The sequence below is a fragment of the Pipistrellus hanaki genome (genome assembly GCF_964339955.1).
Source record: "Pipistrellus hanaki genome assembly, chromosome: 16".
NCBI lineage: Eukaryota > Metazoa > Chordata > Mammalia > Chiroptera > Vespertilionidae > Pipistrellus > Pipistrellus hanaki.
This window is the reverse complement of record NC_140518.1, coordinates 21522707-21542125: the sequence shown is the minus strand read 5'-3', so window position 1 is coordinate 21542125 and position 19419 is coordinate 21522707. Positions and strand designations below refer to the sequence as shown.

The 19419-nt window shown below is 45.3% G+C and overlaps 1 protein-coding gene across 6 annotated transcripts in view; it reads left to right on the top strand.

Annotated features, from left to right (window-relative positions):
* The window catches only part of ACACA (acetyl-CoA carboxylase alpha), a 246989-nt gene that overhangs the window by 214453 nt on the left and 13117 nt on the right, over window positions 1–19419 (top strand). For all 6 annotated transcript variants that reach the window (XM_084864172.1, XM_084864177.1, XM_084864175.1 and 3 more), the window contains 4 exons: window positions 966–1062; window positions 1947–2082; window positions 9163–9340; window positions 11311–11423. In XM_084864172.1, coding sequence (XP_084720298.1) covers window positions 966–1062; window positions 1947–2082; window positions 9163–9340; window positions 11311–11423 — 524 coding nt within the window. The remainder of the gene's footprint in view (window positions 1–965; window positions 1063–1946; window positions 2083–9162; window positions 9341–11310; window positions 11424–19419) is intronic.

The window sequence follows — 19419 nt, the reverse complement described above, 5'->3', positions numbered from 1 at the left end:
TATATATATATATATATATATATTATTGATTTTTCACAGAGAGGAAGAGAGAGGGATAGAGAGTTAGAAACATCGATGAGAAAGAATCATCGATCAGCTGCTTCTTGCACACCTCCTACTGGGTATGTGCCTGCAACCAAGGTATATGCACTTGACCGGAATCGAACCCGGGACCTTTCAGTCCGCAGGCTGACGCTCTATCCATTGAGCCAAATCGGTTTCGGCTCCTGGGCAGTTATTAACATTAACATAGCTTAATTTTAAAATATATACTTCCAATACTGATCATTTGTTTCACCAAGATTACTATAGAAAGTTTTCTCTGTCTCATTGCTTTTTTCTAATGAAGAAGAAAGTTAAATTGTTTAACCACCTGCCTGCACTTGACACATTTTTCTTCATCCTCATCACATACCTACACACTTCCCATCCACATGTCTAGGGTGAGACCTACCCTCAGATCCTATCTGGAACCACACTATTAGTGCTCCATAGGAACTACAGCACTGTTTCAGCAATGCCATCATTTCTTAAAAACAGTTCGTGAGAGTTTCAGCTTCTTACTACCTTTTGGACCATTTCCCTCCATTTTCATCAAAGGGATACTTTACGGTGAACTGAGAAGTTCCATTGGGCAACCACGAGACGGATGTGTGTGAATGCACATGTGTGCACACAAGCGAGGCTGCTGGGTCTGAGTGCTAGGGGCTCCCCTAGTGCAGCCCTCTGTCTGAATTGATCCTGTGGTGGAGAATCAGAGTGATTCTGGGGTTAGTTTTCAGTCGTATTTACAAAAATTTACCATATTCACCAAATCCAGAGTCTCTTACTCCTAGAAGTCTGACTTCTCCTCACTCTCTGTATTACTAGTTTTCACCCCAATACTTTGAGGTGGGATTGGAAAATAAATGACTAGCTGAGATGTTGACTCACATTATGCTCTTATGTGTCTCATTTTTTACCAGGCTAGGAGGAATACCTGTGGGAGTAGTTGCCGTAGAAACCCGAACAGTAGAACTAAGTGTCCCAGCTGATCCTGCAAACCTGGATTCTGAAGCCAAGGTAGGTCACTCCGAGTTCAGTGTACCCTGTGCTTGGAGCTGTGTTGCCCGCCTGCAGAGCCTGTGGATGTGCTGGGAGCACTGCAAACCACCAGTTTTAGAGGGAAGGGCCGTCAGCAGCCCTGAATGAGTTCAGACCATCTTGTGCTCTTAAGATGACACTAAATGTACTGCAAGATAAATTCTGCTAGAAAATTAAATAGGCCTTTGCAGTTGTCTTGCTGATGCTGGGAAATAGTTGGGGACGTGGTCTTAGAGAAAGGAAACCAAGACAATGCCAAAGGCTCTTTGGTGCCAGATTCTCTGAACACACTCAGGGAAGAGCTGCTGCTAGAATTATAGTGGAGTCTGCCAAATTGTGAACACCACAGCCAGTCCTTTTTAAAGAATGGATAGCATTTTCACATTCTGACAAGATCCAGAAAATGAGCCGTGGGGAGATCGGGGAGGAGGCTATTCAGCAGGGCCACAGTGAGTGTCTCTTTATTAACCACAGAAAAGGACAGGCTGCACTAAGCACAGAGGTGAAGGACTTGGAGCCTTTGTGCATTTGGCCACTTTGAGGAGTGGAGTCTAAAGTTGCCTGGGAAAACAAGGGTACTGAGAGCGCGTCCTTCCGTTAGAAGCAGTCAGTAGGTTTCTCTCTCTTGACTAAAGAGAGGAGGTGTCATCAGCAATCAAACAGGATTGTTGAACAAAGTCGGAAATCCAGGATCTTTTTGCTACTTCAAAGACCATCTTTATGATGAACAACCCTGGTGGGGTTTTTGTTTGTTTGTATTTTTAGTTTGATTTTGAATTTTTAATCAAACCTTATTCACCTTGGACAGATTCCCCCTCAAATTGTGTTATTAATGTGTCTTCTCTTTTCATTTTCCCCAATAGATCATCCAGCAGGCTGGCCAGGTTTGGTTCCCAGACTCTGCGTATAAAACCTATCAGGCTATCAAGGACTTCAACCGTGAAGGGCTGCCTCTGATGGTCTTTGCTAACTGGAGAGGCTTCTCTGGCGGGATGAAGGGTGAGTGCCTGGCTCTGGGCTGGGGGGCCTCACTGGTTCCCCTGAATCCTGCAGTGGGGGTGGGTGTGTGGGGGCTTATATTGGACAGAGCCTATGAGTGTCCTGGGAGCCCATCACCCTAGGCTTTTGGGGGATCGTGCATCCTCTGAGATATCTTCAGAGTGGTACCCAGAATGGGAAAATCCAATGTTTTACAATTTCACACAAAATACCAGAACAATCTGCTAGTGCTATCTAGGTGGACCGCTGTTATGGATTAGCTTTCACAGGTGAATGATGGTCATGGAAAAATATGATCCCTCTTTTCTGGACATACTTTTTGTTGACGTTACTCTTTAACACTTTACAATGACCAAGACTGATAGGAAATTAGCCTTTACCAGAAGAAAACGAACAAAGTCTACCCAGCGGCTGTTCTTATTGGTAATTTGTGATATGCTTTTTTACTATCCAACAGCCGCCCTGGGCCTGGGCTCCAGCCTATTAGACGATTATTATAAAGGCTGCTTAGTGACTAGGCAGCCAGTGTCCCCATTTACTAAGCATCCTGTGTGCGCAGAACCACTGCAGGCAGTTCAGGGAGCACCCCGGGAAACACGCTCTGCCCCTTCGAGTAGCAGAGGTCTCTCTCCAGTGGCCAGAGACGCATGGCCATGCTAAGGCCAGAAGAACATTCCAGGCGAGGATTTGTGCTGAGGAGTGTCACAGGACTCAGGGTTCTGAAGGCTAGTAGGGTGGGTTAGGGGGACGGAAGGAGGGAGGAATTGATACTGCTGGAGTAAGTAGAGTGATCAGAAGGACACCCGAAATGCCTTGGGTTAGGGGCGTCTCTAGATCTGAGGGAGGAAACGGGAAGTTACCCTTTTGTAGATTACCGGCTCTGTGTGGAGAGAGATTCGCGAGCCTTATGCTAACAGCTTTTCCTTGCTTGGCTAGGAAAAGCCCTGGATGGGCCAGGCTTTCCTGGCAAAATGTAGACAACTAGGACGATTTTTTGTTATTCTAGTTGGAAAGTGCCCCTTTGCCCATTTTTGCTGGAGAACTACCACATTTTACACTTTTCTTAGGAGAGACTTAGACTATAAATGCAAATTAGTTTGCATACTTTTATAGACTATTAAGGTGAAAATTTTTTTAATCAAGGTAACAATTCAGTGGATATACCATGAGACATGGAAAGTATAGGTTAAATAAGTCAATCCTACAGATTTTTATTGAGTTCCTGTATGCAAGGAATTATGCTAGCTACTGCAGACAAATCAAAAACAAGTCTGAAACATATACTGTCTTAAGGAATAAAGAAAAATGTCTTTGGCAGAATGATAAAGTCATAATGTATAAAGTATAAACAAAAAAACCACCATATTCAAAAAAGGACAATGCTATATTTGTCCTTTCATTTACATAATGGGGTTCATTGAGCATCAGATTTCACTTGATCCCAAATTCTTTGTCTGTAAGACTTATATTAAGATTTAAGAGAGAATGCAATGCTGTTACTTCTTAGTTACATCTCTTCTGAGGGGCAGGGGGCATTACACATCCCCTCTTCCTGACATTACTTAGGAATAAGTCAGGCTGGCTATTTTATCTAACGAGTTCAGAGATCATAAGTTTGCCATGTGCCTCTTGTAGGAAAAGCTTCAATTCTGCTACATATTTGGTCCCAGACCTAGATTGGCTGCTAGCCCTGTAACAGTAAGAACAACAACAATTAAGGTTCATTGAGCTCTTTTCACCATTTCACAGTTTCCACTGTGCTCATCATTTTACATGCATTATCCTACATAATCACAAGCACCTCTAAGGGGTCGGTTATATTATTATCTGTAATTTACATAAATTGAGACTTAGGTTAAGTACATTTGCCAAGATCATTTAGCTAAAAATGACAGATTTGGGAAAGGAACAGGGATCTGCCTGACTTCATATAGCACAGTATAGCACAGTTGGCTGATTTTTAGAGCCTAGGACTGGACCTGATCTGCTAGCATATCCCTAGAATAGAGGATATATATTCCAGAGGAAGTTATTGTTCACCTGTCTCCCCTCTGCTTTGGAGTTGGTTATTGTGAGAAGAGCTCAGAAATGAGTTACAGTTCCTTATTGTGATAAAATATACATAACATAATATTTTATAACTAGAGGCCCAGTGCATGGGTTCATGCACTGGTGGGGATCCCAGGCAATGTGGGGATCAGACCAAAACTGGTCTGGTGCATGGATTCGTCCAGGGCGTTTCTGGCCTGTCTCACCCACTCCCAATTGGCCGGACCCCAGCAGCAAGTTAACCTACTGGTTGGAGTGTCTGCCCCCTAGTGGTCAGTGTGCATCATAGTGACTGATTGAATGGTTGGACACTTAGCATATTAGGCTTTTATTATATAGGATTTTAACAATTTGTAAGTGTACAATCCAGCAACATTAAATACATTCACAATGTTGGGTAACTATCACCACTGTATATACCCAACTTTTTCATCCTCCTCAACATAAAATCTGTACCCATTAAACAATAATTCCCCCTTTTCCCCTCCCCCCTACTTCTGGTAAAAAATGAGTTATTGGGCTGCTGTAGACCAGTGCCAGCTCTGTTTTCTGAATTTTGGTGCTGCTGCATCCATTTACACATTATTTAAGACAAAAAAGCTTTGGGGAAGATAGAGATCAGTGTGAAAGTAGGAGAGGGGAGGAAGAACATAGCCTTTCATATTTACATACAGGTCAGCATGTTTTCTACATATTATCTCATGTAACGGGACCTAGGCTGAGATTCATTCCATATCCCTTGGGGAGATGTTTGCAGTTTTGGTTTCAATGCTGGCTGGGGATTATGCAGAGAGGGAAAATAAACAATTATGCCATCCCTCAGTGCACACAAACACACAGCTAGGAGCCGACTGCACTGTGGGTAAAATGACTCCAAAATTGTGTGTAATGAGTAGGAAAAGATTAGAGACAGCTCTTGCTATGCTGAAAATTGACATTAGTGGGGGGAGGGGGGGAGATACTCTTTACTAGTCGGCCTAGGAGGTCTAATTCAAGCAGTAAAAATATAAATAAATAAATAAAAGCATGGCAAGATGGTATTGGTGCTTTTTTCCCAATGAGTTCTATCTGGCCGGAAGGCTATTCAGCATAATGCAAAATTAAATTATAAAAACTGGCTGAATATTTAGATGGAAGAGCCATTTGGAAGCAGTTTATTTAGACGAACCGGCAATGACCCACAACAGGGAGACATCAAGCGTGAAATTTACTAGAAATTAGCACCAGGGTCCCAGCCTCAGCATGAATAGCTTGATAGGATGCAAATCCCAGTGATATTAAGCCGCCTCACTGCTGGTGCTACAGGGTCACTCTCAGTTGGCTTTTCATGTTATACTTATTATTTTTTCCTGGGACAGGTTATAAATAACAATAAAAAAACATTTATTGAAAACTTTAACTGGAATGAAAGTCTTACGTTAAAGTCTCTGATTACTTGGATGTTGAAATAGAGTGTCAGCCAGCCATAATGAACTCATGAGACAGCGTGTGTGTATAGCTTGTGTATGCTTAATGTTTACCTTTAGCTTCTAACAGATAATCTCCCCCAAGTCAATATGATCGGATCTAACTTGCAGAGTGTGGGGCACTGCGGAAACACCCTGCCACCCTGCTTCCTTGTTCGGTGCATGTGGTGGCCACGGTCAGCCATGCTGTGTAACAGTGAGGGCCCCGGCAGGGTTAGTGTCTGGGTGCTGAGAACACACTGCAAGAGCCGTGTGATCCCGTTCGCGCAGTTTGCGCAGATGTTCTTTGCTTAGAAAGCTCCAAGCTCCTTCCTCTCCAGTGAGGAACGTATCAGTATTTTCCGTTCCCAGTTGCATTTCTTATGGCCTAAGAATTGACAGTCAGCATACGCATAGCTTTAAAATTCCCTGAACTGATGTCTAGCCTAAACCCTTGGGGAGAGCCCCTCCCTTGCTGTTCTTGGCGGTGACTTTGCTCTCGTAAAAATGGGTTTCAGACAAGTATGTGTCAGATTGTTGCCAAGTGCTTCAACCTGCCTTTCAAAATGTCTGGCTTGGGGCAGCCGTGACTCAGTGTGAGATTTGTTTGTAGAGTTTGTGTGTGTGTTTGTTTATATTTATGTTTCCATAGCCTTTGTTGCTTGTTGGGTATTTTGATGGTTGGATTGCGGGTCTGTTGGTATTCCAGGTTAGATGGAGGTATTGTTTTCAGGCCCCAGTTTGTGAGCTATAATAAACCTTGATGCCCCTTTTCTACTCAGTCTTGGGGCCTGGAAGATGATTGTTTGGTACAAGCTGATAGTATTGTCAGTACAATTTCTGGCCATTCAAAGAATCCAGGCGAAATTTAGAAATATTGAATCATTTATTCAAGTCTCTTCTGGTTTCTGTTTTACTCACCGTCGTGTCAGATGCTGGAAAGCAGACTACCTCAGCCTCGTGCCCTCTCTGCAGTAAGAATGATGAGTTAAGAATGAGGTAGTAGAATGTGGACTTTAGATCCCAAAAGATCTTGGATCAAGTCTTATCTCTGCCACTTATTTAAGCCCAGGTTACTCACCTGTAACTTGGATATAAGAATGAGATGATTTTCTGATGACTGAATAATTTATGTGTGAATATATATGAACTCGTGCTTCTTGGTATTCACTAAACTAGCTATGATGATGAAGAAGAGAGACCGCAGTCCATTTCACAGAAATAAAAAATACACACATACTCAACTTCATCCCAAACTAGTTGCATATACTATGAAGCCAACTTTTAATTTTTTTTTATTTATTTATTTTTTAAATATATTTTTATTGATTTTTCACAGAGAGGAAGAGAGAGGGATAGAGAGTTAGAAACATCGATGAGAGAGAATCATCGATCAGCTGCCTCCTGCACACCCCCTACTGGGGATGTGCCCGCAACCAAGGTACATGCCCTTGCCCGGAATCGAACCCGGGACCTTTCAGTCCGCAGGCCGACGCTCTATCCACTGAGCCAAACCGGTCCCGGCTATGAAGCCAACTTTTAAAAATTAACTACATGGAAGTACGCTTCAGAGTCTCCCCTTTCTTTTGGGGACCTGGGTCTATTAATCATAGATAGTACAGAGACAGATTTTGATGTAGGTGTGTCTTTAAAAAAACTATTGAAGAAGCCAGAAACTTTCCATTTATTTCTGAGTTACTTTTTTTCTTTTGCACATAGGATGATCTTTTTGTGCTATTTTTCTGTTGTTTTGCTTTTTATTTATGCTTTTTATTTCTTCTCTGTGTGTGATACCGTTGAGGGCCACTCCTTTCTGTTAGTACTTGTTCTGAGACTGTCCTCTTGGCAGCACTGAAAAATGTATCGCTAATTACACAATTATTTTATTATGTAGCACTGGTTGAAATATCCACTAAAGAATTAATTTAGTTAAAATAATTTGAACTGAGCAATTATTTTCATAACCACAGAATTAGCGTAAAATGCTTAAAGTCTTTTATTCTCTGCCTTTCATACAGCAGTTGTGTAATTGGCAGTAAATTTTTTTGTCTTTGCTTCCCTCCCAAAGGAATAAATGTCTTTGCTCTGATCAAACTTACAGAGTATGATCATACACATTTCCCCACAGAGTAGGAAGTTTTTTCTGGGGAAACTTCTGGAGTTTTGGAATTTGAAATCTTCAGAGTCCGGTCAGGTTGGGGCATTGGAGAGGCATATGCCTTGCAATGAACTCTGCCCACTGAGGGTTTGTATATGGAGCCATTTTTACTTTGGAGAAGGTGGCAGTTTAATTTGCCAGTTACTACATTGAAAGCAATTTCTATTTGGCTCTTTTTTAACTTCCTGAAAAATGCTTCTTTGCTTTGGATTTCCAGATTTGATTTATTCCAAATTGAGATCCTCTCCTTGATAGGAAAGTTTGAACTCCGTTGAACCTGTTATTTGGTGTTTCAAAAGGATCCATTGTGGTTCCACTGAAGTACTCATTAAACATCTGAAATCATAAACCTCAAACTTCAGCAATGTTTAGACTTCAGTGAACTAGGAAATGGGAAGAAGTTCATAAATTACTGGGAAATAAATAACGGATCCCACTTTCCAAGGACTCACTTTATTTATGTACCAGGGGTCTTTTCTTAGGCTGCTCTTGGCCTTGGGGACATTACAAAGTGTACTCGTTAGCAAAACGAAGAGGTGGCTCCTCTTTTTATGTGTCTCTGGGACATTTCCAATAAATACACATGCATTTACATGTTTCCCCTCTCACTGAAACCCTGACCATGCAACATTAAAGAATTCGTTTTTCACTCTCACTGTGTTATTTCTAAAGTGTGTATATGCTCATCCATTCAGCAGGCACTTGGTGAGCACTGTGTTCCAGGCACTGGGCAGGACACTCTGGACACAGAGATAAAAGGTGCAGTTTTTGAAGGCTCCTTTTCCTTTTTTTAAATATATTTTATTGATTTTTCACAGAGAGGAAGGGAGAGAGATAGAGAATTAGAAACATCGATGAGAGAGAAACATCGATTAGCTGCCTCCTGCACACCTCCCACTGGGGATGTGCCCGCAACCAAGGTACATGCCCTGCGACCTTTCAGTCCGCAGGCTGATGCTCTATCCACTGAGCCAAATCGGTTTCGGCTTGAAGGCTCCTTTTCTATCAGCTGCACATATTAAGAGCTTATCATGCTAAGTGTCCTGAGAAGAGCTTGAATAGTTCCTTTCTTTAGAAAATGTAGGGAGAAAGATCACATATTGACATGAAAAATACTTAGTATTTGTAGAGCAAGTGTGAATTAATGTGGTGAGACCCAAAACAGAAACTCAGGGAGCATATGAATGGACGTGCACACTGAGTCTTGTGAAAGACCATGTCCTTCTCTGTGCTTTGGACTATAGGGGGAGCTACCAATCTCTGGTCTTCTTGGGAGCCAAACAGGACCTGGGGGGCTGAACCTCAGGCCTGTCAGAGGCTGCCTCGTGGAGGCCCAGCATGCTTTTAAATATCATTTTTTAGATGCAATGATGTGATCAGTGTCGGAAACATGGTTTCTTAATTTCCAATGTGTCTCATTCTCCATAGATATGTACGACCAAGTTCTGAAATTTGGTGCTTACATCGTGGACGGCTTACGGGAGTGCTCGCAGCCTGTGATGGTCTACATCCCTCCCCATGCCGAACTTCGGGGCGGCTCCTGGGTCGTGATCGATCCCACCATCAACCCCCGACACATGGAGATGTATGCCGACCGGGAAAGCAGGTAGCCTCCTTCCTGTTTCTGTTCACGGCCTCTAGGCGTCCTCTGGCTGCTGGTTTCCTCCTGGAGAACATGACCGGGAGAGCCTTATGTGCACCTGTCCTTTCCCAGAGGACTCCAGGGCAAAAGAAAAGGACTTTCCAAATGGTGTCAGCTGGCAGGAGACGGAATGAGGCTGCAGGCAGGTTCTCTCAAGTGTGACACCCACTCCGGATTCTTTTACCACAAAACCTTCTATTCCAGGCATCCCGGCCTCACAGAGTCTCTCTTCCTGTTGGATGTTCAGATGTGCCTATGCACCCTCTCCCTCCGCTATGTTGCAGAAGGAGCTGAAAGCAAGTTGGAGTGGAAGAACTGAATTGTTAGTGTGAGGTTCTAGGGCCTTGTTAACCCAGCTCTGCCACTGGCTAGCGGGGAACTGGGAGCAGTCCCCCCTCTCCCCGGAGCTTCTCCTTGTCTGTGGGACCGGCTAGGCGGTCTCTGAGGTCTAGCACGGCACCCACATCCCGTGATTCTAAGCCAAAGCTTCTCCCTCGGAGACCAGCGTCCTACTCTGGCATTACAGGAGGCGTGGAAAACACAGTGTTTGCAGCACCCAGAGAGCTTCAAAAGAAAATCCCAGGTTTTTGTGGGAAGGTGATACCTGAACATCCTTAAGTAAAAAGATCCAATGCCGCTTCCTTTCATAACCTGTTTTCAACCCTTTCCAAAGTAGGTAAATTTCACATATTTCCTTGGTATCTTCCAAGCCATTTCCTATATCTAGTCATTTTATTAGAAAATATGTGTCCCTTTTCCCCCAAAAAATGTCAGCCTCTTACTTCAAAACCTGCTTCGGAGAGCTCAGTAGTTGTATTGTCAAATCATTAGACTTAAGTTCTGTGCTTAGGAACTTATTATTATTATTATTATTAAATATATTTTATTGATTTTTTACAGAGAGGAAGAGAGAGGGATAGAGAGTTAGAAACATCGATGAGAGAGAATCATCGATTGGCTGCCTCTTGCACGCCCCCTACTGGGGATGTGCCCACAACCAAGGTACATGCCCTTGACCGGAATCGAACCTGGAACCCTTCAGTCCGCAGACCGACGCTCTACCACTGAGCCAAACCGGTTTCGGCAGAACTTATTATTTTTAAGTGCTAACCTAGCCCCTGATCTGATACCAGATCAAAGACAATTCCTGTGCAGATTTTGGAACGAGTCTGTGGTTTTAAAACACTTCTGTCCCTTGTTAGACTTGTACAAGTCTCTTCACTTGCTGTACCTTCGCTTCCTTATCTGTAAGATGGGATAATAGTAACTGATCTCACAGGGGTTGTAGACTGGGCACAGGACTGCTGTGAACGTTTTTATGTCAGCTCTTAGAACAGTGCCATGTGCAAAGTAACCATGAGCTGGAATTTTTTTTTTTTTTTTCATTGTAAAAGTTCAGAAAAAAAGGTGTTCAGGTAAGTTCCTGGCCATAGAACATCGTTAGATGTAACCTGAGACCTTTCACTTTGTCATTTCCATAGCAGTAGGCAGAACATTTTTCTACTGCTTGGCCTGGCCTCGTGCTGCCAGCAGACTGGCAGCTGAGTGTAGGACTATCGGCATCAACCTCTCATTGCACGGCCTGAGGGCTGGAGGCTGTTCCCCTGCCAGCGGAAAATAATGGGACTCCTATGGCCCTTAGCAGCTGTAGGTGGTGGAATCCTATTCTTCTCCCTTTGAGGTGGAAGTAGACTGGTGTGGTAATGAGGATGCTTTAATTGCCTTTTGCCAGGCCTTTCTCATACCTCACTGGGACATTTCTCTGGTGCCTGCTTCTCTCCCTGGGATTATGTCCGAGAACCATGGGTGGGCAAAACCATAATGAAGCTATTTCCTGGTCCACAAATTGTAACTGGCCTCATTCTGTTGTCTCCTTCCTTTAAAGTGTCTCTATTTCTGTTTTGTTATGTTTTCTTTCTTTCTGTTTGATCTAGGGCATCCGTTCTGGAACCAGAAGGGACCGTAGAAATCAAATTCCGCAAAAAGGATCTGGTGAAAACCATGCGTCGGTTGGACCCCGTCTACATCCACTTGGCTGAGCGATTGGGTATGTCTGCTTGTGCTCCTGGCAAATCAATGAGCCATTCAACTGATTTGTAATGAGTGCATTCTAGGCCAAGGGAGGAGGCACTGAAGCATTTGATCAAATTCATGATAATCTTTATTTACTGTCCTCTCTATGGTAAGAACCCTGGTAGAATGAAACAGTGTGTGTAATAGGAGGGAGAGCGGGCCCTAAAAAAGCAAAAGTCCCCCGATTTTTCTTCTGGTCCTTATAGTCCAAATAGCCCATCTTTCCAGGCTCGTGGCTATCCTTGTAAAGGATGATCAGTTAGAAGCTGCTATTTGGGGCAGGCTAATCAGTCAGAGAATATGCTCGACTTAAATATCCTGCTTCTGCTCGTCTCTTTGGGCAAACTTGCCTCGTTTCTGAGGGATGTGAGAGTCAGTGTCATGGGATAGCAGAGCCGGAAACCTACCCCGGCTGTGCTATGGGCCATTCTGAGCCAGAGAAATGGAATAAAGACTGTGCACCCCGTGCTTCCGAGCAGAAGCCCGGGGGGCGTTCCGCTCCGTGCCTCCAGCCAGGGCTCTGTTGCTCATTTGTTTTGGGGCTTTGGGAAGGCATTGCAATTTGCACACAGGACTGCACCGTGGGAGCCCTGTGTTGAGTTCAGAGTCTGAATGAGTTTCAGATTCTTTTAAAACACTGATTTTCTGCCCAGGTCTCCCATTAAGCCCCTTGCTGTGTTAGTAAAGATAATTGCTTGAGCTTCTTTTGTTTGTTGGTTTGTTTTGTTTTCAGGGAAGCAGAGAGATTGTCTTTAAAATGTAGTGAAACGCAGTGAATGGAAAGTGTAAAAAAGAGAGATGCCAGCTCATTTATGTTCCAAATAGTAATTTAATTAATGAAATGCCATTTGTGGACACTCTCTCCTCACCACCTAGAGACGCAGAAACTTCTAGTGTTTGCTTCCAGTCTACAGTTGGCACATCCTGGGTTTGCAGTCTTGAGCCAGATCGCTCTCCCCACACAGTGACAGCAAACACTGTTTGTGCCCCATTGTTTGCCATTAGGCAGCGGCCACCAGTAACCAACCCACCGCAGCCTGCTCCTTTCATGGGAAACACACACAACAAGAAATTGGCAAAGTTGTCTCTAAAACCCATTGCCACCCAGAGTTATAGAGGTGGGCTTTCCCCTCTTTCTTCTCCAACAGGATAATTACTTCTGACCAGCCCCACACACTTTAATTAAAGGAACTGCAGCTCAAGAGCGAGTTCCTCACAACTGCACACAGAGAAAGCGCTAAAAGCTTCAGCCACCGATAAGCATCTCACTTAGATGGCGCGTAATTGCTCCCAGCATCCGGCGATCGTTGCTGCTGTTTGTACCACTAATTCCGTACAAAGGCAGCAGTGCCACAATTGCAGGACACAGCAAATTGCATAATTTTCTCTCTCTCTCTCTCTCTCTCTCTCCCTCTTTTTTTTCTCTTTTTTGCTGGTTTTCTTTCTGGCCAATTTAAAATTTGTCAAAGTCGGTCTTCTTCTGGATCACTGCCCTTTGATATTTCGTGCACTCCATTTGCCACAAACAAGCCGCAGGGCCGCAGTTCATGCTGACTCTAGCAGAAGCAGAGAGAGCTCCATTTATCTTACCCTGCCTGCTGAATTCCTGCTCATTAACTGGGGGTTCACTGCCTCTTCTTAACCCCCCAATAGCTGTTATCATCCCTCCGGAGTGCCTGGGTGGTAGGGAGAGGGATCCTCTCGGACATCTGTTTGCGGAATGTCTGGGGGGGGGGGGCTGCTTCCTCTCCGAGGGCAGTGGCAGCGCTCCCACCTTCGCCGGCACCTTTCCCCTTCGGAAACACGGGCGGGCAAGAGGGAGGAGACTCCCAAGCGATGGCCGTTTAATCACTTGTTACAAATCATCTCATTATCAATTTACTGTCCGCATCGAAGAAAACCATATTTATTTAACCTTGACCAAAATGGCACTAGAGGAAGAATCCTTAGTCTGCTAAACGTGAAGCAGGCTCTGGCCCAGGGCAGCTTGGGAGCAGGAGCAGTGGGTGTGGGATAAAAGCAGCGAGTAAAGTCTTGGTTAGGTTGCCTGCAGGTGCATCGGTCAACGTCTCCTCATCCAGAAAGGGAGGACAGGGCCCTCACAGGGCGAAGGTGAGGACCACGGTGAGCATGCTTTAGCTTTCAGTCTGTGAAGCATTTTTCAAACCTGGAGATTGGCATCACTTCCTGTCCGTCTTAATCGTTAGAAGAAGCAGATGGGCATGTTGGGTATTGGGCACTCTCTGTGGCTGAGGTCCACTTTTGCAGCTAGTGGTCTAGGAAAGGAAGAAAGAGATGGGAGTGATCTTGTCTCTCAGGGAGCCCAGACCCACCCCGGGGTGACACACAGATCAGCAGGGATGTCACAGGACAGGCCAGCACCCCGTTCCTGTGGGGCTCACATTGGCTTTTGGACCCTTTCTCGGTGCCTAGAACCAGAGACTGCCAGACTGCTTTGCCACAAAGGGGGGGAAAGTGACCTCATTTCCAGATTGGGAGATTGAGGCAAAAAAGAGTTAAATGAATCATCCAAATAGAATATAAATGTACAGTGGAGCCCAGAGTGAAATTCTGGTTCCCTATGTTCTACTTTTGTTAGGATTTCCTCAGATTCTACCCCAGGTGAAGACTGAGCCTGATCAACATTAAACAAGAATTCTTCCCTTTTGTGATCTAAAGCCGATTTCACTGAGAAAAATGAGGTTTAGGAGGAAGCCCGTAGGAGTGAATCTTCTCTTATGTCCCAGTCTCCTCCCGAATCGGCCTCCGCACTGGGGAGCAGGCTGTCAGAGCACCCACAGCGGGCCGTTCTCCAAGGCCGTGTGGGTATTTATAGCATCACTCACAGGCCACTCAGTTATCAGCGTAAACATTACCTTGCTTACTTGGTCAGACATTTAACTAACTCGCCCCTAGTGGCTAGGCAGGGCCAGACCAAATGATTTGGGGGACTTACATTGCCTGGGGGCCGGACACCCCCCACCCCTGACCTAGACAAACCATTGCACCACCGACTGACTGTGCTCAAAAACGTAATTACTATTTTCTGTAAGTAATGAATAATGTTTAATTTCTGAACAGTCAACGTCATCTCTTTCAGAATTTTTTATTTTTTTAAAAATGACCTTTTGTCATTTTACATACTTAGTTTAGGTAGGAAGGTGGTGGATTACTAGTTTGCAGTCTGAGATTATAACACATTGATTCCTGGTAGAGGTAAAGGGAAGAATTTCCCCACAGAGAAATGTGATGTAAGCCCATATGCCGGAGCCTTTCATTGATGGACCAGTTCTGCCCCTGCGTCCTCCAGATTGGGGCTTGGTTAGAGTCGGGTGGGGAGGATCAGCATCTTACCATTCTGGTCGCCTTAGGGAATTAAAGTCCTCCTCTGGGCACAGAGCCCCGCCCTTGGGGGCCTCTGTGTGTGTCTCTGACGGCCTGTCCCTCAGAGACAGGAGCGGGGAGCTGGGCTGCGGAGCGGGATGGCCAGCATGGCCTGAGGCCCTCACCTGGGTCCTCCCCCTCCTCTGTGTTCAGAGGGAAATGACAAGTCAATTGAGATGGAGAGAACTGCCCAGCTCAAAGTGAAGCCATTGTACTTTGTCCACTGTCCCTCTCCCTCAGTACAGTCCGCTCTCTACAAAGAGCAGCGGAGCTGATGTGGGACTTTATTGTGCTCCAGACACATCGCCGTGTGGCCCGTCCCCACACAGCCGGGCAGCCTGCCATGCAGCACCGTGGCTGTGCCCACGCGGGCGCGCCCTGGGGGCGCCTGACCAACAGGCAGCGGCAGCACGGCCCCCAGCACCCGCACCCCTGTCCGAGGCCCCAGGGGCAGTCTGAAACATCGTGGCCGCCCTGACGCTGGATTGTCTGCAGAAACCTCCAGGAATGCCTCCTCCCGAGCTGGCAGCCAGGATGACAGAACGGACATCCCTGGGGGCCAGGGGCTGGGGGGCCGAGCTGCTTCTCTGGCCAAGGTGATCACGTATCGGAGCTGTGTGTTTTCCCACCTCTGTGTCCATCTTCAGGATGTTGTAACTGAAGAGAGCCAAAGTTTGCTTGTTGTAGGCAGAAAGCAGCACTCTTACTGGAAAGGGGGCTAGGAAAGAACTAAGTTTCCCTACCCACGTCTGGGAAGTAGCCTCTGGCCTCTCCCTATTGTACACGGAGCATCCTCACTAACCGTGGCACCTAACCGCGGGCTCTGCTCGGCAGGCACGGATGGAGCTCCGCCTTCGAATGAGCAGCAGCTTAAAACCTACCGTCCCGCGATTCAGAAGCTCTTTGGTCGAATGCAGTTAGTGCAACAGTGAAGTGCTTTCCAGAAGGAGAAGGGAAGGGGTCTGACCCGTTAACCGGACTACATTTATAAAAGCACTCGGGAAGAAATGATTCACAATTCTGTCCAGCCAGAGGACTGGCAGGCATTTCCTAAGAATGACCTAGCTCCTGCCTGCCCGGAGGCTGTCCCCAGCACATGTCTGTCCCCACTTGCCCCACTGACCCAGATTCCTGTTCCTGCACCTGCCCAGCTCAGTGAGAGCGACTTTGGGCAAGCAGAGAGGAAAGACTCCCGGGATACGGCCGCTAGAATTCAGAGAACTCTGCTGCTTCCTGATTCTTTGTGTGGGGAGTTTGCATGGGAGTTCAGGGCTGCAGGGGGGGGGAAATCTAATTTTTATTCCGATTTGGAGATCTCTGGGTTTGCTATAATGACTTTTCTAAAATATGAGTAGCAAGCACTACACCATCACCAGGAAACTTAGGGTTAAACATCCCCAGAGAGGATTGCTGTTAAAATCAATATGCAAATTAAGTTGTGTTTAGATAGGTATGGCCCCCTTTGAAGAAAAGCAGATATATGAAAATGGGATTTAAAAAAACAAAACAAAACTAGATACATCGGGAGAAATTATTCCCATTACAAAAGGATTATTTGCTTTACCAAAGGATTCACTGCAGGGTTCCTCCTAAATAGCTCCCTGAAGGCATTCGAAACGGGATCTGATTTACACAGTTTCTCAAGAATGCTTTTGTGTGAGGAAAGGCACACCTGTTATGGATACAGGAACAGTTTTGCAGGGTTTTCCCCATTGTTCTTGCTATCTTTATAAGGAAATTACACAGATCTTTTAAACAGTGACTTACATTTGTGCTTCTGAATCTTAATAAGTCTCCAATCTCTTTTATGCTGACTTTTCAGTCTTGAGGCTGAGGTGTGTTCCTATATCCCAGATATTCTGGGGCTTAGGAGGGAGGGTGGTCTAATTCTTTTCTTAGCTTTGTAAGTATTTAACCAATCAAAGCGAATGGCTTTCTTAGAGGGAAGAAAGGCCCATAAAAGTTAAAATTAGGTTATAATTTACATAGGCTTCTTAGTATAACTAAAAATATTTTTTTTAAAACACTTTAATATCACATTGTTTTGTGAAACATTTTTCTTATTTCCCAGATGAGTATTGTTGTAACATAGTAAATGAGAAACTGAGCTCAGAAAGGGAAGAGATTTCTACAAGGTTATCTATGCCTTTGAGCAGAGGGGTTTTTAGCTGGTGCCTGCTTTTTATTCTGTGCATTGAAGGCTCGCCTCCTTCCGAATTCTCCTCTGTAGGATGTGGCTGCTCATCCAGAGGTGAGGCCGGTCCCCGCCTCCCTCCGTCTGTGTCCCCACCATGAAAAACACTGCCTGCTGCAGAAACCCGCTCTCCTCAGGAGCTTTTCCAGATGTGGCTTTTCATGATGTTGGCCTCGGGACACCCGACCCACACTGGCGGGTCTGTTTAACTTGTGTCCTGTAGAGTGCAGGCTCTGTAGCCAGGCCTCCAAGCCCACAGCCCAGCCCCACGTTTCCTCGCTGTGGAAGGTGTCAGAGCTCAGCTCAGCGCTGGGTGCAGAGCATGTTACTTCGCTCTTCTGCACCTCCGTTTCCTTTCTGTCAGATGGTGTGATCTTTAGGGTTGTTACGAGGATTAAGTGAGATGAAAAGTACTTAAACAGTGCCTGCACACAGTAACATCTCAGAACCGGTAGCTCGTCTCATTTGATCAGACTTCTGTATTACTGTTAATTCTTTACATTAAAATGTTTTACTATAAAGTTAGATTTTTAGGATTTCATGGGGACTTTGTATTTTGGGAAGGAAGTTTGATGAGAGCAACCTAGCTCTCTTCTCTCATTTCAGTCTTTTCCAAAAGTAAAGCTGTAGAAAAGAATGATTTTCCTCTCGGTAGCATATTCTTAAACACACACACACCCCGACTTGCTTTCCTAAAAACCCCGAGGCCCTGCAATCTGGCTAGAAAAGAAAGAAAACCATTCCAAGATATTTAATTGTGCAGGGAGCTTACAGGATTGATCGAGAGCTTAGCTTTTTACAATAGTCCAGTGAATAAGAAATGCTCCTGACAAACGATCAATGATAGGATAATCACTCTTTATCCCCCTCCTCATTCTTACCTTCTTTCTTTCAGGAGAACAGGGTTCAGAAGTCAAAAATCTTTATAGACGCCGCTTTTAAATTAAGCAGAAAATAGACATTGACATATTTGTTAATCTCCCCTAAATCATTACCGGGGCTGGCTGCTTTGCTGTACAAGGCGAGAGGGCTCTCGGCCTGCTGCACAGGCGCCGTCTGGCTTCAGAGCGGCATTTTAGTTTTAGAAAATAAATTTTAAAAGACCTTTTATCTCCCCCTTAAGACAAAGCACACACATCCTCGGCTTTCTCATGTGCATTTGAAATACATACATTCTCTACCTCTGTCTTTCCTTTGCTTTGATGCTTTTTGGAGGTGGGCCCTGAACTGTGGTCAGAAGCATTGCTGAAGGGCTCAAGCGAGGCAGCCTTTGGGGGGATGCTCTCTGCTCTTCCTAGTCTCCGGGGGCGGAACATTACAGGTATTTATTTTGGCTTCCTTCCTCTCTCTCTCCCTCCTTTCTTTAAAATATATTTTTATTGGTTTCAGAGAGGAAGGGGGGAGAGAGGGATAGAAACATCAATGAGAGAATCATTGATCGGCTGCCTCTTGCACACTCCCTTCCTGGGGATTGAGTCTGCAACCCAGACATGTGCCCTGATGCTCTATCCACTGAGCCAAACGAGCTAGGGCTATTTTGGTATTACTTCAAAGCTCTAGAACAGCTTGATTGGGTGGACATGACCTTTGTTAGTCCAGGAGCCAGCCTTCTCTCCCTCCACCTTGGTGAAGCCAAGGCCTTGTTTTCACAATGCTCTGCTCCCAAGTCAGCCCTTCTGCTCCTAGTGCCAAGCTGGGCTCTTGACCTCTCTCAACCCAGTGAACCAAGCTCTCCGGCCGATTCCCCTCAGTGGCAATCACTGCTTATGGCCTTTAGTTCCATTCAATGTGGAGGAACCCCGGCCTCAGGGACACCAGCCCCAAGTGCACATCCTGACTTTGCGGCTTAAGAGCTGGATGTCACTTTGCTGACTTTTCAGGACCTTGGTTTTCTCATTTGTAAAGTAGACGCCCATTTTATAAGGTTGGGTTTTATAAGGATTAAAAATGATGTGAAGCAACTTGGAAAGTGCGCTGTAATATTGAGGTATTCAGCCTGGCGGCGGTGGTAACAGCTGACCAGACCTAAGTCTGCACTGTGCCGGTGACTTAGGAGCTATGTGATCCTGAAAGCATTGAGTGCAGTGCCTGGCACATAGTAAATGCTCAGTAAACCGTATGTGTTATAGATGATGCACATATACATAGATGTGCATATGAGCGCAATGTTGGTTGGTTACCCAGAAGAGAAAGCTGTAGGTCTGAAACGTTCTATTCAGCCGTTTGATCCTGCCATCCCTCTCCCGCCCCCAGCAGAGCTAGTGTTGATTTTGGTTTTCACAATTGCGGGAGGAGCTACCCTTAAGTCTGCAGTCTGACTTAGAATAGGGATTACTGGAATCATCAGCTTGGTCTCAGTTGTGGAATGGGACTAAGATGGAGCTTCAGCAGC